This window comes from Coregonus lavaretus (assembly GCF_964263955.1).
Source record: "Coregonus lavaretus genome assembly, chromosome: 17".
NCBI classification, from domain to species: domain Eukaryota; kingdom Metazoa; phylum Chordata; class Actinopteri; order Salmoniformes; family Salmonidae; genus Coregonus; species Coregonus lavaretus.
This window is the reverse complement of record NC_140004.1, coordinates 9,517,123-9,543,319: the sequence shown is the minus strand read 5'-3', so window position 1 is coordinate 9,543,319 and position 26,197 is coordinate 9,517,123. Positions and strand designations below refer to the sequence as shown.

At 44.5% G+C, this 26,197-nt stretch overlaps 1 protein-coding gene across 1 annotated transcript in view; it reads right to left on the bottom strand.

Annotated features, from left to right (window-relative positions):
• Nucleotides 1–834: 834 nt before the first annotated feature.
• Nucleotides 835–26,197, bottom strand: part of LOC311144918 (disabled homolog 2-interacting protein-like) — a gene marked incomplete at both ends in the record, with an annotated part of 92,882 nt that continues 67,519 nt past the window's right edge. Inside the window, 13 exons of the mRNA XM_084181097.1 lie at nt 835–1,002; nt 1,470–1,557; nt 2,503–2,705; nt 4,611–4,763; nt 5,857–6,763; nt 6,901–7,097; nt 7,355–7,556; nt 9,316–9,552; nt 9,767–9,911; nt 10,745–10,889; nt 17,315–17,869; nt 17,989–18,087; nt 18,768–18,921. Coding sequence (XP_084037223.1) covers nt 835–1,002; nt 1,470–1,557; nt 2,503–2,705; nt 4,611–4,763; nt 5,857–6,763; nt 6,901–7,097; nt 7,355–7,556; nt 9,316–9,552; nt 9,767–9,911; nt 10,745–10,889; nt 17,315–17,869; nt 17,989–18,087; nt 18,768–18,921 — 3,253 coding nt within the window. The remainder of the gene's footprint in view (nt 1,003–1,469; nt 1,558–2,502; nt 2,706–4,610; nt 4,764–5,856; nt 6,764–6,900; nt 7,098–7,354; nt 7,557–9,315; nt 9,553–9,766; nt 9,912–10,744; nt 10,890–17,314; nt 17,870–17,988; nt 18,088–18,767; nt 18,922–26,197) is intronic.

The following is a 26,197-nucleotide window of genomic DNA, read 5'->3' as shown; positions in this document are numbered from 1 at the left end:
TGCAAAAAAATCCTTTGAGGTAAGAAAAGAAGGGGATACCTAAAATATACAGGTAGAATACAGAAACACTTGCTATTGGGATGTGTTTTCAGCAAAGGTTGTCAACAATAGGAGGCTTTCACTGATAGAGAGTTGGTCACTTGTCAACATATACTGTATGTATGCTATTGAAGTTTGAAACAAAAACAGTGGGGTAAAAAACAGCCATTGAGTAAAATCGAAGATTGATGCTACAATGTCCTATACACTTGTGTTGTACTATACTGTTGCCAGAAGAAATGGGCTGAGTATTGTAGTACTGTATTCTATAGGTCAGAGGGACATGTAGGGTACAAGTGCGCTCTGAAAACATGTAAGGTCCATAAAAGAGCATCCTCTTTTAGCAACCTGTGCCATTTCAACGCGGTGACTGAAAATTATAAGTGTAAATGAGAAATCAGAAACATTCTGAAGCTTATAATGGTTCAAATCACTTCAAAACAGGCTCTTTCTAAGATAACAGCGCAACCTATTCCCATCTTATTTGATACAATGTTGTTTAATGAACTGGGATAGAGAGTTTGGGATGTCTTGCAGCCAGGTGTTGTGGACATTATAACTTTCTCTAAAGTCAATCTGATAAATTCCTTTATATTGTTCAGCAACAGATTCATAGTCAGTCTACCCCTTGTAGGTAACAGAGGACTTCTTTATGTCATCATGACCTCATCCATTGAAAATAATGGATTTGTACAGTATGAATCTGTTTCTCCGGAGAGTGGCTGGGTGTGGCCATGTTCTCATCTCTCACCCAGCCCAAGTGTCATTGAGTTGAGCGAGGCCCTCTCCCCATCCCTAGCAGTTGCTGCTGTTCCTGAACTCTCCGTTCTCAGTGATCTGGAGTTTGCTGGGGTTGGTGGGGGAGATGCCGTTGCGTGTCTGCATGCTGTAGCGCTCCTTCAGCTGGGTCAGAGCGCTCATCAGTCGGGCGTTGGCCGAGTCCAGAGAGGCAATGCGTTTCTCCTGCAGAGTGAGGAGGAGAGGGGAGGGAGGAAGAGAAGGACCAACGGATGACGAGAAGAGGAGGGTTAGTATTGTTACACATTCTCACACAATCCAATGAAACCTTCATAATATTGCTGATAAACTGTAGCTCCTCAGTAGACCAACACGACCTAATCAAAACAAGCAGCCACTATTGTGAACAGAAAGGGAATGTTTCAGACACGTATTGTCCACGTACAGTCCATACTGTACTTGTTACAGTAATTCCAGTTACTTGTTTTTTTTGCATGGAGCTGGACTTTCATTTTCAATCTGAGGTCGTTTACATTGTTTTTACACCAGAGGGCGCTGTCCTCTTCAAAACCTTAGTCTGACATACAGTAAATCTGTGAATACAGTATTTCAGTAAATACAGTATATTCACAGTTGTGGAACTGTAATTGCTGATACAGCCAATTCATCTCTCGTGTACACTAAGCACTCACCTGGGCTTCAATGATCTTCTGTTTTGAGTCCACTATCGATTGCATATCCGAATGATCTTTCTTCAGTTCCTCCTCAACAGACATCAGCCTGAAACAGTAACAAAGATATGTTTGTACCGGTGGCTGGTGAAAGCTGGAGTTGTTGACTGATTTTTTTATTATAGTGATGTTAAAAATATTACATTTATCTTCTCGATGCATAGCACCGACAACACAACAAATAATGTTTTTTTTTTTGTACACAAAACCAGGACCATATTACATAGTTCATAGTGAGTTAGTGTAGGCAGAGAACAGTGGGGACTGGTGAAGGGAGGATGGCTCATCGCAGTGGCTGGAACTGTTCCATTTATTCCATTACAGCTAGAGCTGGCACAATTACTGTATAACCGTGTAACCAACGGTTATGGATGAAGACCATCATAAAAATAAAATAACCGTCATAACCGTAAAAAAAAAAAAAAGTCTGGCCAATTACCGCCATCAGACTGTTTAATAGTCACCACTAGCCGGCCAGTACCCCAAACTTTAGTCACTGTTACTAGCCGGCTACCACCTGGTACTCAACCCTGCACCTTAGAGACTGCTGCCCTATGTACATAGTCATTGAACACTGGTCACTTCATATGTATATACTGTATTCTAGTCAAGGCCCATCCTATATAACTACTGCTGTACACACCTTTTCTAGTCATATACTGTCCATAATGTCTATAGACACACCATCATATACATATATATTTATATTCCGGACTCTGACATTGCTTATTGTAATATTTCTTAATTCCTTTCTTGATTTTTTATTTATTTGCATATGTTGTTTTGTACTGTTAGGTACTACTGCACTGTTGGCGCTAGGAACATAAGCATGTCGCTACACCCCGATACAATCAGCAAAATATGTGGACGTGACCAATAACATTTAATTCAAAATTCCATGACCCTAATTACAGCCATTAAAAAAAGCCACAATTAACCTGTCCTCTGATTTGAAGTGACACCAGCCTCCACTGGTAGGTAGAGGACACCCCACCTGGTGATGATGCTCTTCATCTGGAGCTCCTTGTCGTCCTGCTGCCGGCGCAGGCGCTCCTCCGTGTCCTCCAGGCGCGCCTGGTACTCCAACAGCATCTTCTGGGTCTGCTCGTCCTGGCCCTTCAAGTGACACTCATACTCCTCCAGCTTCTTGGCTGACAGACGCAGTTTATCCTGCAGGATGGCGATCTCCTGCTGGTACTGGACACAGGACAGATTGGCCGTGGTGAGTCAGTGACAACATACACATTCGCGCACATACGTGCATGCCCAAACGCACGCAAACACACCTGTCATTCTCATAACACCAGAGGTCTCTTCACAGTCCCCAAGTCCAGGACAGACTATGGGAGGCACACAGTACTACATAGAGCCATGACTATATGGAACTCTATTCCACATCAAGTAACTCATGCCAGCAGTAAAATTAGATTAAAAAAACAGATAAAAATACACCTTATGGAACAGCGGGGACTGTGAAGCAACACAAACATAGGCACATGCATACAAACACACGAGTACACATGGATTTTGTGTTATAGATATGTGGGGTCCCAAGTGGCGCAGTGGTCTAAGGCACTGCATCACAGTGCTAGCTGTGCCACTAGAGATCCTGGTTCGAATCCAGGCTCTGTTGTAGCTGGCCGCGACCGGGAGACCCATGAGGCGGCGCACAATTGGCCCAGCGTCGTCCAGGGTAGGGGAGGGAATGGCCGGCAGGGATGTAGCTCAGTTGGTAGAGCATGGCGTTTGCAACGCCAGGGTTGTGGGTTCGATTCCCATGGGGGGCCAGTATAAAAATGTATGCACTCTGGATAAGAGCGTCTGCTAAGTGACTAAAATGTAAAATGTAAATGGTAGTAGAGTAGAGGCCTGTGGGCACACACTTAATATGTTGTGAAACCTGTTATGAATGTATTGTAATGTTTTCAAAATGTATAACTGCCTTAATTTTGCTGGACCCCAGGAAGAGTAGCTGCTGCCTTGGCAGCAGCTAATGGGGATCCATAATAAATACAAATACAGCTTCTAGTCATGCTGTGAAAAGCCGACTGGGTTCAAATGCAGGATCCTGCAAAGCTTTTAGGTACATTTCTGCTGTCTCTAGGAAATTCTGCAAGCAAGTGAATTCAGAACAGATATAAACAAATATACCCCACAGCAGTCAACAAGCTGCATGATCAACCTCTTAAGTCAAATGGGATTTAAATACAAATCTATTAAAAAGGGCCCTTCAACTAACGATTTTATAAAGGGGATGTATTGTTAGTAATTGACCAACATAATAAACAGCTGTTTGATTTGTAAGAATCACCACTATCGCTTTAAAAGGACAGTGATTGGTTCCATCTTTGGCAGACCTAACATCTTTGAAATAAATCACTAAAACACCTCTTGAAAACAAAAGTTGTCTATCTATAAAAAAAAGTCACACTAAAACAATCACTAAAACACCTCTTGAAAAGAAAAGTTGTCTATCTATAAGTTGAAAACCATTCATTTGTGTATGTGTGTGATGAAAACGTGTGTGCGAGTGCAATATGTTGCTGGTGTATAATTCATTGGAGTAGCTAGGAAAATTGTCAGAGGGAGGGTACACTTGAATTGTCACCACTGTCTTTTGAGATATGGCCTCTCTTGAGCTACAGTACGATCAGTTCAGCCTGACCCCACCTGTCTACCTACATTTAAACAACATCAGAATAGAGGCTAATTCAACTCGTATACAATACTATCATTACACTACCAGTATATATCATGGAGCATCTCTCTGCACACACACTATCATTTTCCATACCATTTAAGCAGCATTTAACCTTCAATATTCACATTAATTCAAATCATGGACAGGCCTGCTAGTAGGGAGAGATACAGAGTCTTTGTTATGTCTTTGCTTATGGCTCCGCAACCCAATCACTTCATTGTTGGCAATCAATAACAACCCTAGAATCACGTATTAATTGCTCATGTTAAACATTAATCTTTTATGACTTTCTGCTTCTCCTATAAAATAATAAAGATGTCTGTAAGTAGCTGTGCTGAATGATGCTGTGATGTGGTGCTGTAGCAGATGCTAGGTTTTACAAGAGGCTAGACGTTAGTTACCTTTTCAGTTTGAGTGAGCTCCTCTTTGTTTCGAAGGTCTTCCCTGTGCTTGGTATCAGGGTCAAGTCCCTCATGGTCTAAATACTGCACATTCATATTCAACAGCCAGGCAGCAGTGCGGTCCAGGGCATTGGGGTTCACAGGGGAAGGCGCCTGGTGGAGCAAACACACAAGCCTTCTGGTAAGTAATGGAAAAGAAGCGCGGCAGGGTAAACTAATGTTGCATGTTGAAGATCACAAGCTACAATGAGAAGTGTCTACAGAGGAGTAGAGGAGAGCCAGTGTATTCAGCTAGGGGGATTTAGAGGAACAACTGTGAAGCAAGTGGGAAGGCACAGGGATGCTTGTTTTGCATTGTCCTTCTGGAATTGTCTAAAGAAGATTTTAATCATTGTTTGAATTTATTTGTTTAAAAGCAAAACGGTTCCTTTAGTCTGTATGTTAAACCAGTCTTTTCACCTGCCCCCCTGGTTTGTTCTCTAATAACCCCTTCTACTCTGATTGGGACCTGGAGACTGCCACACACCCCCACAGAGATCAAGCCCAAAATAGAGTAGGACACTTGTTTTGTTTTAATTCTAAATATTACGAAGGGGAGGGGGGCGGGGGTTCAGTTGACAAATGCTTGATCATTTTATAAGGAGGATTTATTCAGACCACCAACAAAAATGATTTAGTTGGGCGGAACAGGCATTTAATAACCACTCCGGTGTCCACAGTCACACAATTAATTATGTTTGTCTAGTCCGTTAGCAGGCTCCAGCGTTGACGCCTGTTAGGGTACTGCCTGTGGCTCACTGCCCTGGGTGATTTGCTATTGGCTCAGCAAGGCTGAGTGTTATGATAGCTTATTGAGGCCAGTTGGGCTCTCCATACATACCCTCTCCACCCACCACTGTGACTGTGAGCTGGATACCTCCACCCGAGGTCATATCCTGCCTGGCTCATCCCTCTAGGCCACAGATGAAGTTAGGCTAGCAGAGCTGGGTTTATTATTCTGTAGATCAGCCATTGGTTATGGAGAGATACTCCTCATCAGAATCTTATTTCCTACCTGCAGCACGAGTACATGCAATCCAAACTCTGGCTAGATAGATATTAAGTGGTTAGTCAACCAAGAGCTTATCTCTAATAAAAGCCAGCAGACACAGTGGCCGTCCAGGATCATAGTGAGACCACACACAGCCACAGCCCCCCGCCCCCCCCCCCTCCCTCCTCACACATACACATGACATGCTCTACTCACTTTGTGCAGGGTGTGCTGCTTGGTCTCAGGACTGTCCCCTTTGGACGAGGACGACTGCTGTCTCAACCGGGTGCCGCCACTGGGCCCCCAGTCGGGAGATGACATCATGCTGCCGCTGGAGGGCCGCGGCACGGGGTAGGCCGTCTGGAGCATGTTTGGCGGCGTCCTGCCCCTGGTGACTGGCGGAGGGGGCTGGTCTATCCTGCGCTGGGGTCCGGAGCTGTTCTGCCGCGGGGGTTCCATGAGGACCAGCTGGCGGCGGGTTGTGAACTCCCCTGAGCGCCGCGCAAAGTCCTCACTGCTGCTGCCTCCCGCGCTCCCGACTGCCACCCCTTGGGTGAGGAATACTCCCTGCTGCTTGGGGGCGTCCTCTGTGTTGTTGCCCTGAGAGCTGTGAGAGCTGTGGCCCTCGGAGCCTGAATCGGCCAGGGGACCCCGCGGGGACACGCTCATGGTCATGCCCGTGGCCATCTGGTAAACGGGGTTCTGGAATGAGAGCGGGGTCAGGAGCTGGGAGGGCCTCCCTGGACCCGGGGTGCTGCTCTCTGTGCTAGGGTTGGTGGGGGTCTGACCCGTTCTCCTGAGGGTGGGTCCGGGGATAATGCCCTGAGGGGTGCGGGCGGCCCAGCCCCCTGGCCCAGGGGTGACGGGAGACTGGCAGTCATTGAGGAGCATGTCGCTGGGGGAGGCAGGGCGGGGGCCAGGGGTACTCTCCAGGCTGAGGCCATCTTGTAGGTCCACCATGGATAGACTCTTGCTGGCATTGGGGAGCTGCACCTCAGCCTCGTTGGCCTCCGAGTAACTGGAGCTCCTGGCTGGAGACTGCTGGATGCCAGAGTTCCTCGTCACAAAGAATAGGTCCTTGTTCTCTGGGGTTGGCGACGGCAGCCTCGTAAAATCAACCAACCTGTACCAAGACAACAGTGAAAAATGAGATACATTTTGTTTTGACCGGAGAAACTGTAAAGACAATATCCTTGTGGTTCCCAAAGAACGAAGCACAAATAGCACTATATCATTAGAATGCCACTGTGGCCCCCTTACCCAGAAAGCTCGCTGTCCATGACCATCTTGTGGAGAGGCAGGCCGGTGGAGAGGCTGCAGCCTGCCAGGGGGAGGGGAAGGGGGGGAGAGCCCATACGCTCCGTGGGGGTAGACACCTGGACCCCAGACGGGTTGGTCAGTGCTGAGTTCACGTCCCGCAGGATACGGCCCAGTGGACCCAGCTTAGAGGCTGTGCTCTGCAGGGACACAAAATAATAACGTAAAGTATACTTCTTTACAATTTCTACCATGCATATGTCTCATGCAATTCCTGAGAACTCATTATTTAGTAACATGTCTTTTCACATATAAAATCTGTATGTTCACAATAGACTGCTATCCTAGCATCTTTATGTTAAGCCCATTGAAAAGGACTGATTTCCGGTAGCTCTGTTCGCAGAAAGTAGTGAGTATTGTGAGAGTAAATCAAAGCAGTGTGTTGTAATCCTGGTACCTGGTCCAGCTGAGAGACGGTCTCTGCCAGCAGGGAGTGCAGGGTGGAGAGCTCGCGGCCCAGGTCAATGTAACCCTCGAACCCTGACGTGTTGGAAATGGTCTCTGGGTTGGAGATCTCCAGAAGGAAGCGCTGCATGTTGGTCCACTCGTGCTCCAGGAACTGGTTCATAAAGGACATGTACTCCTCCTTGTTACCAAACCTGGACAGACAAAGAAACAAAAACCAAAACAGAGGGGAATTATGCTATTTTCATCAGACAAACACATACAGTGAGGGAAAAAAGTATTTGATCCCCTGCTGATTTTGTACATTTGCCCACTGACAAAGAAATGATAAGTCTATAATTTTAATGGTAGGTTTATTTGAACAGTGAGACAGAATAACAACAAAAAAATCCAGAAAAACGCATGTCAAAAATGTTATAAATTGATTTGCATTTTAATGAGGGAAATAAGTATTTGACCCCCTCTCAATCAGAAAGATTTCTGGCTCCCAGGTGTCTTTCATACAGGTAATGAGCTGAGATTAGGAGCACACTCATAAAGGGAGTGCTCCTAAACTCAGCTTGTTACCTGTATAAAAGACACCTGTCCACAGAAGCAATCAATCAATCAGATTCCAAACTCTCCACCATGGCCAAGACCAAAGAGCTCTCCAAGGATGTCAGGGACAAGATTGTAGACCTACACAAGGCTGGAATGGGCTACAAGACCATGGCCAAGCAGCTTGGTGAGAAGGTGACAACAGTTGGTGCGATTATTCGCAAATGGAAGAAACACAAAAGAACTGTCAATCTCCCTCGGCCTGGGGCTCCATGCAAGATCTCACCTCATGGAGTTGCAATGATCATGAGAATGGTGAGGGATCAGCCCAGAACTACACGGGAGGATCTTGTCAATGATCTCAAGGCAGCTGGGACCATAGTCACCAAGAAAATAATTGGTAACACACTACACCGTGAAGGACTGACATCCTGCAGCGCCCGCAAGGTCCCCCTTCTCAAGAAAGCACATATACAGGCCCGTCTGAAGTTTGCCAATGAACATCTGAATGATTCAGAGGAGAACTGGGTGAAAGTGTTGTGGTCAGATGAGACCAAAATGGAGCTCTTTGGCATCAACTCAACTCGCCGTGTTTGGAGGAGGAGGAATGCTGCCTATGACCCCAAGAACACCATCCCCACCATCAAACATGGAGGTGGAAACATTATGCTTTGGGGGTGTTTTTCTGCTAAGGGGACAGGACAACTTCACCGCATCAAAGGGACAATGGACGGGTCCATGTACCGTCAAATCTTGGGTGAGAACCTCCTTCCCTCAGCCAGGGCATTGAAAATGGGTCGTGGATGGGTATTCCAGCATGACAATGACCCAAAACACAAGGCCAAGGCAACAAAGGAGTGGCTCAAGAAGAAGCACATTAAGGTCCTGGAGTGGCCTAGCCAGTCTCCAGACCTTAATCCCATAGAAAATCTGTGGAGGGAGCTGAAGGTTCGAGTTGCCAAACGTCAGCCTCAAAACCTTAATGACTTGGAGAAGATCTGCAAAGAGGAGTGGAACAAAATCCCTCCTGAGATTTGTGCAAACCTGGTGGCCAACTACAAGAAACGTCTGACCTCTGTGATTGCCAACAAGGGTTTTGCCACCAAGTACTAAGTCATGTTTTGCAGAGGGGTCAAATACTTATTTCCCTCATTAAAATGCAAATCAATTTAGAAAAAAATGTACATGCGTTTTTCTGGATTTTTTTGTTGTTATTCTGTCTCTCACTGTTCAAATAAACCTACCATTAAAATTATAGACTGATCATGTCTTTGTCAGTGGGCAAACGTACAAAATCAGCAGGGGATCAAATACTTTTTTCCCTCACTGTATACACATGTATATTTTCATGGATGCGCACACACACACACACACACACACTCGTACACACGCACAAGTACACACACCCGCACTTACTTGGTGAAGTTGGCGAGGTTCTGTGTGACCTTGGCGATGAGCGTGAGGGTTCGTGCAGTGCGGTCGTCTGGGTACTCCTGCATCAGGTTGAAAAGCGACGGGGACATGACGGCCGGACACAGGAAGCGCAGGAACAGAGAGGCGCTGATCAGACGCTCGCTGATGTCCGGCCGGCCCCGACTGCTGCACTCCTGCCTCCACGAGGCAAACACCTCCTTCAGCTCCCGCGGAAAAACACTGCATGGAAACATTGGTAGGGAAGGAAATGTTACCGCTAAATACAATACCGCCACGTTGTTTTTGACTTAACCTTTTGCACAATTCATGCATTCATTATTGATTCGATAATTGTGAAAGCTCTGAAAGATGGACAACTTGATAGTAGAGTATGAGGGCTAATGCTAGCTACTTGCATTGGCAGAGAGGGGGAGGGGTGTGTGTTTGTATTTACCGGTAGGAGTCGATGATCTTGCAGAAGGCCAGCTCACAGCACATCTTCAGGTTGCTCTGGTGCTCAGGGAGGTCTCCTGAGGAACACTTCCCCGGGTCCACCTCACAGTTCTCGTCCGACTCGTACAGGGCTTTGATGAACTCGCCTAGAAGAGAGAGGGAGGGAGCACAGCACAGCACACAGGCCTGGGGTCACTACTATGTCTAGGACTACAATCTACAGTACATATAGGATTACAGTTATGGAGTGGTTTTAATGGAAAAAGAAATTGCATTCAGATTCAATTTCTTTTTACACTAAAATCACTCCATAAAGACTACAGTTCTGCTAGTTGGAACACGCTAATGCCATGCACACCGATAGAAAACCCACTTATTGTACTAAGAAAACAGCTGCTGCTATTTGTTATGACTGTTTATGGACCACTGGATCATTATAATGTGGTGAGTTAAATATCCTGTGACGCATGACAAAACATGCAAAAAAAAAAAAAACACTGTTCCCTTTATTGAATTGATTTCCTTTCGACTCTATTTGTACACGGCCATAGACATCACATCACAGATTTAAATCACAGGTTTCTTTCTTCTCGCCACCCCGCAGTCGATAGACGACTAAAGAAAGAGCCCTGAGTTCTCTGACAGACTTCTATTCCTTTTTCATACTTTTAAATCGGGCCAGTCAACCTTCAAGGACAGGCCGCCTTTCTGCATCATTCAACACGGCTTCAAACAAAGTCACTTTCCAGAAACACTGGAATGAATTATTGATCTGAATAGTCAATTGAAGATCTACTGTGTGTGGAGAGTACAGGGAGTTTCTCTGACGGCCAGATACTAGCCTGGATGTAGGATACTTAATGTACAACTCATAGGTCTATTCCATGTGTTCATGGCTCCTTCGCTCTCTACTAAAAGCATTTCTCCCTCTACTGTAATGGTAGCACTCTCTCCTTTAGTGTGTGTGGGTGTTACTTACCTAGTGCGTCCTGCAGGTATTTCTGCCCCACCAGTTTAAGGTACTCCTCGATGGCTTTGGTGGCCAGCGTGTTCTCCCTGAAGATCAGGTGTTCGTTCTCCCCACAGCGATCCACTTCTGACATCATCAGGTCAGTCAGGAAGTCCTGAAAGCAAAATGGAACAGTGAGGCAGTGTTCCAATACTTTGAAATTCCTTCCTTCCTTCCTGTGAACTCACCCCATTGAATAGGCAACAGCAAGGGATCCATAACATAGCTTTCACAAATCCTATCATGTCAGCACAACAATTTCTCCCAAGGAAGGGAGGAAAAAAGTATGCATTTGGAAAGCATTGGAACAGGGCATCGGTGTGGCATCGTCCCATGTTCACCTCCAAGAACTTGGAGACACAACATTGACAACACGATGAGCGAATGAGCAGTCAGAGGCTAATCAGAGCAGTATCATGGAACAAGGCAACCATCAGCGCTGCTTTACCGAGGTGTGTTATGTGGTAGTGATCTCTGTAGACGAGTCCTGTGAAGAGACCTACTGTAGATAGTGTGTATTGCAAGCAAATGACCCTATCAACGTGATCTGAAATGCAGCATGTGTACAGTTTCTACATAAATAAATAACAGTGTACTCCTATTGCTATATAGCCCAAGCGTGATAGTGAGCCTGATATATCCTGAAAACAGTGGGTTTGGAGAAAGAGTCAGTCGCAGGCAGCTCAGACACAAGTGATGACTCACTCTTCCGCTCTTATCGATTCTGGTCTAATGGATCATCCCTCCCTTCCCCCCTCCCACACACAGTCACTCTCAGGCTGCATCTTTCTTAACCAGTCACACTCGCTCTCCATGAGCTTCTGTTATCTGCTCCAGCTCCATCTGACTGCAGTTACTTCTATGGGAGGCCTGTGGGGGTAGGCTAACGCTAGGCTATGCTCTGCATGCTAATGAGGTGTCAAAGGGAACCTGCTATCGTAATCTTAAAGTCTGCACCAGAGAGAGGTAGACATTTCAGCTACTGTATATGCATAGTATGTAGCTACTGTATCAGCCAAATGTAGGCTAGATACCCGAATGCTCCTCGTCAACATATCTGGTGTCTCCCTGGCTCTGACAAGACGTGATCCCCGTGCCAGATCATTCAACCATGACGCTCTCTGGAGGATGCAGATGATTATGAATGTACGATGTGCTGTTTATCCTGTGCAGGGCAGGCTACAGGGCAGGACAGGAGTCAGAGCGCTACCTGCCTGTGTGTTGAACGAGGATTTAAGGGCTTAATATAGCACTCCTCTTAGCCCTCATCACTGATGATGACTCTCATCCATGGTTGATGTGGATGAGCAGCAAGCCCAGCTCGGCGCTGGCTCGGCTCCACTGACAGACAGACACACAGTCACACACAGAGCCACATATACACACACACACACACTATGCTATACACGTCTCACACTCCTATGATGAGACGTGCCGGCATGGTTACGCATTCACAATAGTTGTTGGAATCGTGCTAGGAAAGGAAAATGTGAAAGTTAAATGTCCAAGCCAGCCCTAGCAGAGTATGGTTCAGATTGCCACAATACTAGTGTGAAAAGGGTTTTGCTGTCCCTACTGTTACCCTCAGACAGAACTGGAGAATGGCTAGGGAACGGCTAGGGAAGAGAACGGATAGGGAAGTCTTTAACATGCACTGACTGCACTAACTAACACACTATGCACACTAACACACTATGCCAGGTGGGTTTGTAAATAGATCACATAGAGCAATATTGAGAAATATTTTAGATCTCTGAGAAGTTAAGCTAATTGATTGCACCCAAATTGTCAATTTTAATTCATAGGATTCATATAATATTCAATATAGTACCCAACACCCGAATTGGACTAAACTTCTTCCTACCAATGAGTAAGACATGAGGAATCCCCAAAAATGGTCAAAAGCCACCCACGGACCCACCACACCAATCCCACCCAAGCAACCAGTACACAATATCAGTTCACTATGTCTAACAAGTACTATGGAGCTGCGGCTTGGATTATTGCTTCTTCATACTACAGTGGGGAGAACAAGTATTTGATACACTGCCGATTTTGCAGATTCTCCTACTTACAAAGCATGTAGAGGTCTGTAATTTTTTATCATAGGTACACTTCAACTGTGAGAGACGGAATCTAAAACAAAAAACCAGAAAATCACATTGTATGATTTTTAAGTAATTAATTTGCATTTTATTGCATGACATAAGTATTTGATCACCTACCAACCAGTAAGAATTCCGTCTCTCACAGACCTGTTAGTTTTTCTTTAAGAAGCCCTCCTGTTCTCCACTCATTACCTGTATTAACTGCACCTGTTTGAACTCGTTACCTGTATAAAAGACACCTGTCCACACACTCAATCAAACAGACTCCAACCTCTCCACAATGGCCAAGACCAGAGAGCTGTGTAAGGACATCAGGGATAAAATTGTAGACCTGCACAAGGCTGGGATGGGCTACAGGACAATAGGCAAGCAGCTTGGTGAGAAGGCAACAACTGTTGGCGCAATCATTAGAAAAATGGAAGAAGTTCAAGATGACGGTCAATCACCCTCGGTCTGGGGCTCCATGAAAGATCTCACCTCGTGGGCCATCAATGATCATGAGGAAGGTGAGGGATCAGCCCAGAACTACACGGCAGGGCCTGGTCAATGACCTGAAGAGAGCTGGGACCACAGTCTCAAAGAAAACCATTAGTAACACATTACGCCGTCATGGATTAAAATCCTGCAGCACACGCAAGGTCCCCCTGCTCAAGCCAGCGCATGTCCAGGCCCGTCTGAAGTTTGCCAATGACCATCTGGATGATCCAGAGGAGGAATGGGAGAAGGTCATGTGGTCTGATGAGACAAAAATATAGCTTTTTGGTCTAAACTCCACTCGCCGTGTTTGGAGGAAGAAAAAGGATGAGTACAACCTCAAGAACACCATCCCAACCGTGAACCATGGAGGTGGAAACATCATTCTTTGGGGATGCTTTTCTGCAAAGGGGACAGGACGACTGCACCGTATTGAGGGGAGGATGGATGGGGCCATGTATCGCGAGATCTTGGCCAACAACCTCCTTCCCTCAGTAAGAGCATTGAAGATGGGTCGTGGCTGGGTCTTCCAGCATGACCACGACCCGAAACACACAGCCAGGGCAACTAAGGAGTGGCTCCGTAAGAAGCATCTCAAGGTCCTGGAGTGGCCTAGCCAGTCTCCAGACCTGAACCTAATAGAAAATCTTTGGAGGGAGCTGAAAGTCCGTATTGCCCAGCGACAGCCCCAAAACCTGAAAGATCTGGAGAAGGTCTGTATGGAGGAGTGGGCCAAAATCCCTGCTGCAGTGTGTGCAAACCTGGTCAAGACCTACAGGAAACGTATGATCTCTGTAATTGCAAACAAAGGTTTCTGTACCAAATATTAAGTTCTGCTTTTCTGATGTATCAAATACTTATGTCATGCAATAAAATGTAAATTAATTACTTAAAAATCATACAATGTGATTTTCTGGATTTTTATTTTAGATTACGTCTCTCACAGTTGAAGTGTACCTATGATAAAAATTACAGACCTCTACATGCTTTGTAAGTAGGAAAACCTGCAAAATCGGCAGTGTATCAAATACTTGTTCTCCCCACTGTATGTAACGTATTCCCAGTAAATTTGGTGATGTTTTTTTCCCCCTGTTCAGAGAAATTAGCCATTGAAGTATGGTGGATTGTGTTACAGGCTTTGGTTTTTCTATTTATATTTTGAGGTTGGACGTTAGCACATTAGCACGTGGGATGCACCGATTGGTGTCACCTCGTTAGTCAGTATGTGTTATACCTGTGCTGGATTGTCATAATAATATGCCATTTAGCAGACGCTTTTATCCTAAGCGACTTACAGTCATGTGCGCATACATTTTTACGTATGGGTGGTCCCGGGGATCGAACCCACTACCCTGGCGTTACAAGCGCCATGCTCTACCAATTGAGCTACAGAGGTGCTGGCCCAGGTGATATTTAAGAGTGGCTGGCCCAGTGCTCCAGTTGTCTTGAGAGATGTGGAGGGTTAACACCTTTAGTTGGCTCTCCCCATTTGATTTCTAGAAAAACAATCCTTTATCTGACCTTCCTGTTTTGCTCCACTTTTTGGTTTGCTTCCTGTCTTTAAGTTTGGTGTGGGTTTTAATTTCTTGACCAAATGTAGTGGGCACTCATGGTGGGTGTCTTTTAGGTCCCAGTTGCTGTTGCTTTCAGTGGACACCCCCATGATTGTCTTTAAAAGAACCCCTCCTAAAACCCCACCTGTTTAGTTTTGGTTGTTGTCAGTGACTCTTTCTTAGTTCCGCTTTCTGTTTGAGCGACAATTTTTGGTTTTCTTGCTGGGGAACTTAACAAAATAAAGTTGCAGGAATGCTAATGTTTTCGGTTTCTAACTACAGAAACAATTTCAGAACAATCTGAGATGGTGAGTGTCAAAATCCTCTTACTCATGCTTTTTGAGGTGGAACAACCCTTTAAGTTGAAGCCGACAGCCACGGTAATTTCAATCAAATTAAATTAAAGAGAGAGATCCATTTGATGACAGAAGGCCTCTAGATTAGGAGAAACCTGAGTGAAAGCATAGAGCCATGGACCCCTATCTATCCATCAATTGGATTAGGGCAGGCTAAACAGTGAAATTAAATTCAATTCAATGAGAGGGAGGGGGTGTGAGCCACTACGGGGCAGTGGATAGATGCAAAATGAGGCAAAGTCCCACTTGTTTCTCAGAGCAGAAAGTAGGCTAACATTAGAGAAAGGTTGTTTAATGAAGCTCCATCGCCCTGTTGCTGTTTTTGCTAAGAGAAGCTGCTGTGGGGCATGGACATTCTCACAGTATTGTTACATAGCAGCAGCAACGTTTGAGGGTCAAAAGTCTAAAGAGACATTTCTGTGCTGAAACAGCTATCCTCAATGACAACTGATGACCTTGTGCACCAGAACACACGTTCTGTCTCACCGCATGGTTTTATTACAGGAGCAGGAGAGTGGATGGAGCGAAGCAGGAATTAATGAGGATGACAAAGCTAATTATCACAGGGGGCTGACACTGCTTTCCTCCCTGGGAATGGTGAGCGAGAAGACAGCATAGTGGCTTTGTACCAGGTCACAACCACATTCATACTCCTGAGTGGCGCAGTGGTCTAAGGCACTGCATCGCAGTGCTAACTGTGCCACTAGAGATCCTGGTTCGAATCCAGGCTCTGTCGCAGCCGGCCGCGACCGGGAGACTCATGGGCGGCGCACAATTGGCCCAGCGTCGTCCAGGGTAGGGGAGGGAATGGCCGGCAGGGATGTAGCTCAGTTGATAGAGCATGGCGTTTGCAACGCCAGGGTTGTGGGTTCGATTCCCACGGGGGGCCAGTATAAAAAAAAAAAAATGTAATCACTAACTGTAAGTCGCTCTGGATAAGAGCGTCTGCTAAATGACTAAAATGTAAATGTAAATATGAGATACAGCATTGATTGCTACTAGATCCCATTCATGTGGCTCCTGAGAAGTGAAACACTTCTCCAGGCGTGGTGAGATTTGATGGTCTGCACAATGTGCAATAAAGATGGAATGTGGATAAAGACATGATGACCCATCTCTCGCTATAGTAGGGGAGATTATGTTGTGTGGAGTTCGGCCAGATTTCTCATTTCCATACAGCAGATAGATTTTACTGTTGTTTCAAAAACATCAAAACAAACAACCCCTCAATGGCATGTATTGATTCTCTGAATAAGAGAAGGACAGTTTACCACATAGCCTAATGTATGGCAAGTGGTGAAAGAAAGGGACTGTATTGAAATGGTCTATGCCATTGTTTCAAATGCAACATTGTGCGGTATTAGCAGCAGGTTTGCTTTTTCAGCCATGTCAGTCAGTGTACGCAAGTCCTCTCTCAGCCAGTCCTCATTAGAAAGTACTTATACAATATCTTGTCATCAGTCCCCCCAATCACCCACTCTAAGCAGGGGTGGTTTCAGTCATTTTTCCACAGCATGTGAAGGCTGGGTTGCATTCATTAGGGAACACAATGGAAAATGTTCGAAAGCGTTTTGCAATGGAAAACGAAAATGCGCCAGGTAGTCCGTTCGTGTTTCCGTTTGTTTTCTTCCATTTGACTCCTCATGAACACGACCCTGCTCCCAACCCAAACAGGAAGCATTCTCATTCTTCCAGGAGACTGCTTACAGTAATCATGGGGAAGGAGGACTCCCAAAGGCTAAGTTACAAAGCCTTTGGTGAAAAATGAGGCTCACTGGACCTTTAAACCCCTTTACCTTATGCAGCTACTGTGTGCAATATGCAGCTGAGATTATGTTGATTGTTGGTTATTTGAGACAATGGTATCACTGATTGTGAGTAATCAAAGCCCTCACAGCTGTAATGATTACAATACGATTTCTTGCGAATATCAATTTGATCCAATTCGTGTTTATTGTTGACATTTGGCAATGTGACTATTTTGGACTATCATTTGAAAATGTACATGTGGAGAACACAACACAGCCTCTGGAGAGTAGGGTGCCTTACCTTAGCCTTGCCGGTGCTCTGTAGGATGTGCACCAGGGCACTGGCCATCTCCTCCTTGTTCTTCACACTGAGGCCAGGCTCCATAATGGAGCACATCAGCATGTAGTTATTGGTAATGTACTCTGCAAACTCTTTATATAACTCCATAGGCAGGATGCTCATGCTCTGGTACCGCAACTTGAGCCGAATCATAGGTCCGGGCGTTTTCCCTTTGTTCGGGTTGGGCGTGCTCACAGAGTACCACTTTTCCATAAACTGGCGTCCCGTGACGGCGCCGGTGGGAATGTTGACCAGGCCCACATAGCTGTTCTTGTCCTTCTTTTTCTTTTTGTCCGTCTCCTTGTACAGGTGGACAGTGACACTTTTGATGGCAGGTAAGTTGTTGAACTCAAAGTGCTCTCCCCAGAACACATTGTCTGTTTTGAGTTTGCAGGTAGTCCGTGCGTAAAGTGTGTCGTCCAGACACAACTCACAGAAGTACCTTTTCTTGGCTGGAAGGTCCTTGGACTCAATAATCCACAATTTCAGCAGGTTCTCTACACGCCAACTGTTGTCCTGTGAAAAACATCAAACGTGAGACTTCAAACAGCAACATTTTCATGGGTGCTCTGACATGTGTTCGACTGTAATGCTATTTCCTTACACAGAGGGCCCACTACTTGCATAGAGTTTACCTTGTTTGGATTTACAGCTCTCCTTAAGTTCTCCATCCATTTGTCCCTCTCGGCGGATGACCGACACGAAAAGCATTTTGTTCCAGTGGAAGTGGTTACCTGTGAAGTATGGCAGACAATTAAGCCCTTCCCTTTAGGTTATAGATAATGAAAAAGACCCATATGAAAGCAGGGTTGGGTAGAACACACACACGTGCCAACTGGGCTGCAGGGTCTGTGCACAATGATACAATGCATACGTAACACTGAGCCTGGACAGCCATTGAAATCCTCTTGCACTTGATCATGAGAGAAACGCTTGTCCACTCGGTCACAGAGCCATGATCTGTCCAGCTGGCAGCGTGCTTTAGCATAATAGGCAGTAAATCCTTGTGAATGGGGCCCTCTCGGAGCTCACCTCTCGGAGCAAATTCACAGAGAGCAGGAGCATGGAGATGCCAACAGATGGGCCAGACAGACACACAGGCCACTACCAGGCAGGAAGAGGGGCAGGGAGACCCTCCTGGCAGTGGGGACGCTCCCTAGCAGATTCCCAGCCACACACTCAACCTACCCAATGGCACTGACTGCTTGACAGACATTGAGGGACCCGCCCACCTTGTATTATGCAGGTTTTCAGACATAGGTAATGGCGATGAAATGAAGAGTAGATTAGACACAATGCATTATATACAGTGCTTTAGGATCCTAAGAGACGCTATTAAAAAGAGTCTGCAGTTCGCGAGCCTTGAGCTGCGGCAGTCATCAGAGGCAGTGGTGGTGCTGCTGGGAGGGCTCACCTCGAAGCAGTAGTCCTGGCCCAGGATGCTGCTGTGCACCGGTTTGATCAACACCTCGTCCTCCATGCTGAGATCAAAAGCTTCTACTGCACTGCTGGGGCTGAACAACGACTCGTGAGACCGTGATTCCTTCAGCCTAGGCATTAGATGGGATCTGGGGGAGAAGAGGAAGAGATACAGTCAGTCAGTCACACACATACAATATCTCAACACAGGCAACAGTCAGCTGTGTGTTCCAAAAAAAGACTGGTGTTGTGGGTGCACCCTGTCGGATGCCACTGGCTCTGGCCCTACGGGGTTGGCATGACTGAGATCTACATTATTTCCCAGCTGGTAGCTCTCCTACTTGGATGGGCTTTAGATGGTCTGGCAGGTGGGTAAGCTGCACCAACACAATGCTTTATAGGGCCTCTGGCAGAGCACAGCTGCAGAGACAAGGAGGTGGCAATCTGACTCGTCACTCAGTCACTAGGCAGGGAAGACTACCATCGTGGCCATTAGATGTGAACAGCAATAACACAGTTCAAGTGAACAATCAATATCCTTGAAGTGAAAGAAGCCAAGAAAGCCATACTACCCACAGTAACATATGATAGCTGATACAGATATAGAAGATATTCGTGCAACCAAATAACTGCAAGGGTTCCTTTTAGTTTTATTGGTTCAATATTTTAGTTGTCTGTAAAAAACATGGCATTCGTAAAACAAGTATCACAACACGCAACCTTCAATCCTCAACTCGACTTTATTGACCGAAAAAGCCAAAGCGCCAATTATAGGGGAATGGAAACACTAGGCTTTAGAACGCCAGCTAACAGTAACTGTAAATCGCCATTTTGGCATTGTTGCATCATTTACATTTTAGTCATTTAGCAGACGCTCTTATCCAGAGCGACTTACAGTTAGTGAGTGCATACATTTTTCATACTGGCCCCCCGTGGGAATCAAACCCACAACCCTGGCGTTGCAAGCGCCATGCTCTACCAACTGAGCTACAGGAGGCATCACTGGCAGGAGAGAAAGTTGTCACAATGTTTGCTACTACAGTATATGCTCTTCTTTCTGTTGGTTAACTCCTGCACATTACAATTAATTTCTAGGAGGGTAAGCAGGGTAATTGAGCTCCTGCTGGGCGGCAAAAAGGAGAGATATGTGCTTACTCATTGCTCCCCTGGCTCTTCATTGGCTGCATGAATTAAACATGAATCTACTTCCTGCCTCGGGATGAGTCGGGAAAAATCCTCAGGTGGGGAGTGAGTCGTCACATTCTCTAGCTCAGCTCATTTGTATTGTGGTGGGGACACAGTGAGGAGCTGTGAGAAATACAGAGAGATACCTGGCAGAGCTGAGAGGTCCGACTAAAATAAACCTTCCTCTCTGAGAAGCTATATCCTTTGGGGGAAAACTTTAAGCATGCGGGTAACATTTTAAAATAGAGTCTTTGGGAAGCTCTGGGTGGATTTTGTTCTTGGTGACTGTTTAAAATAGTTTACAATAAGCCTTAATGAAACAAATTGTACTAGACTTGTACTAGTGTCCATGCAATAATGTTATAATGGTTTTTGAATGAAAATGGGTCTGGTTCCATAAAATAGGGCAGTGTTTCCTAACTCCTCGAGTACCTCCGCCTCAGCCTCTACCTGTCAACTAATCATCAAGCCCTCAATGAGTTGAATCAGGTGAGTTTGTCTGGGGCTACAACAAAAATGTGTGCTGTTGTTGGGGGTCCTCGAGGAGTTGGGAACCACTGATATAGGGGATCAATAATGTAAAACAAATCCTAATATTTCCAGTCAATGACAAACAAGTGTCAGGATCAAACTCCAAGGCAGTAGGCTAGCTCTGTAACTCATGCTGCAGTCTGTTAATGCACAGTGCTGACAACATTGCTGCTTTTTAATTCACTTATTGAGAGATTCATGCCCGTCTGATGGCAGCTATTCAACTTGCAGTCTGTGGCTCAGCATTTACCCAATGATCTTGTCAATGCCACTGCAGGCCGTTGGGGGCCAAGCACACAAACAGCCGATAACAGCCAATTAAATGAGGTCAGACTATCGTGCCTCAGACGATGGACTCTGAATCGAATTTAACATAAAACAAACACTTTTCTATCTCTTACAGCACAGAATGAAAATATATAGGTACAGTAGCCTACTAGCACAGTTAGATATTTTGACGTATAAGGGAGTAATTCACGAATAGAATACTGTTTTCTAGTATTTCATGAGGTTATACGTATTGCTATTTGCACTGCAGACAGGTCCCATTGCTATCATTTAAAAACAATTATATCAGTAAAAAATGATATCCAACTCCATACTGATATGGTTGTTCATGTTTAAAAACCCTTAAATGTAAAAAACAATTGTAAGTGATTGTGGCCAACATTCACCGAAGGATTATAGGAAAACTCCACCCAAAAACTATCTTTTGGTATTTGTTTCATTAGTCCATTTTTTATATAGTCACAAAATGTTTTGCATATCAGCAATGACGTTTTCAAGATATGCAGCATCATATGATGCCGAATGAGTCATACCAGCTGTATTTTGAAAGTTATATATCTTGAAAACTTGACTGCTGACATGCAAAACATTTTGGGACTATATCAACAATGGACTACTGAAACAAAAGATAGTTTTGGGGTTGAATTTTCCTTTAAGAAGACTGAGTGCTGGCTTAGTACTGTCCCAAATGGGGGAATCAACATTTGGAACAAACACAAATCGCAGGATGTAGTTCTCACAGTCAAAGTGATGTCAAACCTTATAAAGTGAAGAGCCGGTGATGCTGCCAAGGAATTGGACTGGCTTATAGGAGCCTGAATAAAAATCACAAGGCATTCTGGGAGCATGACAGGAAATAACAAGGTCATTAAGCGCGGAAGAAACAAGCGCCTTTGTGACTCAGCTGAGTCAAAGGGACTGCATTACTAAACACAGAACACACTGGAGATAAAAAATAAAATAAAATGTGGATACAGTAACATGCCTGCATGTTTACAATAGACTGAAGAATATAACTCACTCAACACTTGGGCGGTATAATGTATTTTACTATATACTGGTATTGATGCAGACTATTTTATTTTTTTCCCTTTACCTTCTATAACGGTATTTCAATGTTTGGTTTGTTAAATGTGACACGCCATTCTGTTTTTATAGTTTACCCTGCTACTTGAGCAATCTCTCACCAAGCCACGCCCCCTGTCACTCAAGGAGCGCAGTTGTTGTTGATCCACCACAAGATTATTTGCTGACCATTCACTCTTCAGTCTGCATGGTCAACACAGCAGATGAAACAATGTGGATGGCAACGATGCTGCTTTCCACTTTGCTTCTTAATATAAATCCACAAGTGTTCTATAATTACACTATTAGTTTGTGTATCTTACGGTCTGCAAACAGCTAGTTTGTCTTTTCTTAGCAAGTTGTGGCAAAAAGAAATCATGTTAGCCGCTAATGCTAATCGCTGGTAAGCTGGCTAGCTAATAAATCTACTGAATCTGAGCAAACGTATATAGCTAATACAGCCTGATACCAGTGCGGGTGTAGGCCTAAATCAGCATGTTGTTTGTGCAACATTATCTTCTAAATCAGAGCATATTAGGGGAAGCATAAACATGTTAGCTACATGAAGTAAGAGAAAACATTTAATGTAGCCAAAGATTATAGTGTCCAACTCGCCTGGGAAACACTGACCAACACTTTGGTTCCTACCCTGTCACAATAACACCTCCATAGAGATCCTATTAGTATTCTAATTTCTAACTCTATAAACGCCTCCCTGGCTTTTGCGTTCTTTGTCATGTCAAACAATGTATTCAAAGTGCCCACTGTTACATTATTACTATAGAATTAGAATAATCATTTTATTCCCATGATTTCAACAGTTCACCCAAGTGTTTTGAACTAAATCAAAATTGCAATATTTGGTCAAAAATAAGTCAAATGAGATCATATTTTTGTTGAAGTTTGATTGAACAGTAAAAAACTATCAGAATGGAGAAAGCCCATTTGAAATCACTTATAATGTATGTGTTGCCACCCTAGGGTCATGCACAACTCATAAAGCAAATGTAGAACTTGTATCATTCAAAAACATATATAACTACCATCAAATAGCGCAGTAGCAACACAAGGATATAACATTTACAGAAGAGACAGGAATGCCTATGGAGGAGGTGTTGCTGTGTGTGTGTGTGTGTGTGTGTGTGTGTGTGTGTGTGTGTGTATGTATATACAGTACCAGTCAAATGTTAGGACACACCTTCTCATTCAAGGGTTTTTCTAAATTTTTTACTATTTTCTACATTGTAGAATAATAGTGAAGACATCAAAACTATGAAATAACGCATATGGAATCATGTAGTAACCAAAAAAGTGTTAAACAAATCAAAAGATATTGTACAGTGGGGGGAAAAAAGTATTTAGTCAGCCACCAATTGTGCAAGTTCTCCCACTTAAAAAGATGAGAGGCCTGTAATTTTCATCATAGGTACACGTCAACTATGACAGACAAAATGAGGGGGGAAAAATCCAGAAAATCACATTGTAGGATTTTTTATGAATGTATTTGCAAATTATGGTGGAAAATAAGTATTTGGTCAATAACAAAAGTTTCTCAATATTTTGTTATATACCCTTTGTTGGCAATGACACAGGTCAAACGTTTTCTGTAAGTCTTCACAAGGTTTTCACACACTGTTGCTGGTATTTTGACCCATTCCTCCATGCAGATCTCCTCTAGAGCAGTGATGTTTTGGGGCTGTCGCTGGGCAACACAGACTTTCAACTCCCTCCAAAGATTTTCTATGGGGTTGAGATCTGGAGACTGGCTAGGCCACTCCAGGACCTTGAAATGCTTCTTACGATGCCACTCCTTCGTTGCCCGGGCGGTGTGTTTGGGATCATTGTCATGCTGAAAGACCCAGCCACGTTTCATCTTCAATGCCCTTGCTGATGGAAGGAGGTTTTCACTCAAAATCTCACGATACATGGCCCCATTCATTCTTTTCTTTACACGGATCAGTCGTCCTGGTCCCTTTGCAGAAAAACAACCCCAAAGCATGATGTTTCCACCCCCATGCTTCACAGTAGGTATGGTGTTCTTTGGATGCAACTCAGCATTCTTTGTCCTCCAAACACGACGAGTTGAGTTTTTACCAAAAAGTTATATTTTGGTTTCATCTGACCATATGACATTCTCCCAGTCCTCTTCTGGATCATCCAAATGCACTCTAGCAAACTTCAGACGGGCCTGGACATGTACTGGCTTAAGCAGGGGGACACGTCTGGCACTGCAGGATTTGAGTCCCTGGCGGCGTAGTGTGTTACTGATGGTAGGCTTTGTTATTTTGGTCCCAGCTCTCTGCAGGTCATTCACTAGGTCCCCCCGTGTGGTTCTGGGATTTTTGCTCACCGTTCTTGTGATCATTTTGACCCCACGGGGTGAGATCTTGCGTGGAGCCCCAGATCGAGGGAGATTATCAGTGGTCTTGTATGTCTTCCATTTCCTAATAATTGCTAGTTAACAAGTTCAAACAGGTGCCATTAATACAGGTAACGAGTGGAAGACAAAGGAGCCTCTTAAAGAAGAAGTTACAGGTCTGTGAGAGCCAGAAATCTTGCTTGTTTGTAGGTGACCAAATACTTATTTTCCACCATAATTTGCAAATAAATTCATAAAAAATCCTACAATGTGATTTTCTGGAGAAATTTTTTTTCTCAATTTGTCTGTCATAGTTGACGTGTACCTATGATGAAAATTACAGGCCTCTCTCATCTTTTTAAGTGGGAGAACTTGCACAATTGGTGGCTGACTAAATACTTTTTTCCCCCACTGTATATTTGAGATTCTTCAAAGTAGCCACCCTTTGCCTTGATGACAGCTTTGCACACGCTTGGCGTTCTCTCAACCAGCTTCATGGGGTAGTCACCTGGAATGCATTTCAATTAACAGGTGTGCCTTCTTAAAAGTTAATTTGTGGAATTTATTTCCTTCTTAATGCGTTTGAGCCAATCAGTTGTGTTGTGACAAGGTAGGGGGGTATACAGAAGATATCCCTATTTGGTAAAAGACCAAGTCTATATTATGGCAAGAACATCTCAAATAAGCAAAAAGAAACGACAGTCAATTATTACTTTAAGACATGAAGGTCAGTCAATCTGGAACATTTCAATAACTTTGATAGTTTCTTCATGCGCTATGATGAAACTGGCTCTCATGAGGACCGCCACAGGAAAGGAAGACCCAGAGTTACCTCTGCTGCAGAGGACAAGTTCATTAGAGTTACCAGCCTCAGAAATTGCAGCCCAAATAAATGCTTCACCGAGTTCAAGTAACAGACATCTCAACATCAACTGTTCAGAGGAGACCTCGTGAATCAGGCCTTCATGGTCGAATTGCTGCAAAGAAACCACTACTAAAGGACACCAATGAGAAGAAGACTTGCTTGGGCCAAGAAACACGAGCAATGGGCATTAGACTGGTGGAAATCTGTCCTTTGGTCTGATGAGTCCAAATTTTAGATTTTTGGTTCCAACCGCTGCGTCTTTGTGAGACACAGAGTAGGTGAATGGATGACCTCCGCATCTGTGGTTGAAGCATGGTGGAGGAGGTGCGATAGTGTGGGGGTGCTTTGCTGGTGACACAGTTTGTGATTTATTTAGAATTCAAGGCACACTTAACCAGCATGGCTACCACAGCATTCTGCAGCGATACGCCATCCCTTCTGGTTTGGGCTTTGTGGGACTATCATTTGTTTTTCAACAGGACAAATGACCCAACACAAACCTCCAGGCTGTGTAAGGGCTATTTGACCACGAAGGAGAGTGATGGAGTCCTGCATCAGATGACCTGGCCTCCACAATCACCCGACCTTAACCCAATTGAGATGGTTTGGGATGAGTTGGACCTCAGAGTGAAGGAAAAGCAGCCAACTAGTGCTCTGCATATGTGGGAACTCCTTCAAGACTGTTGGAAGAGCATTCCAGGTGAAGCTGGTTGAGAGAATGCCAAGAGTGTGCAAAGCTGTCATCAAGGCAAAGGGTGGCTACATTGAAGAATCTCAAATATAAAATATATTTTAATTTTTTTAACACTTTTTGGTTACTACATGATTCCATATGTGTTATTTCATAGTTTTGATGTGTTCACTATTATTCTACAATGTAGAAAATAGTACAAATAAATAAAAACCCTTGAATGAGTAGGTGTTTCCAAACTTTTGACTGGTACTGTATAACATACTATAAGTAGAATGGATTGGTTTGCCTTGTGTGGTAGGATTTGTGGGCTTTGACACTCTTATGTAGGTGTCTTAACCAGCCATAAAATATTGCAATATATGTCACAACACGTTTAAATATGTGTCATGACAGGTTATGTTAGCTGTTATGACATATTATGACATGATTATGACCGTT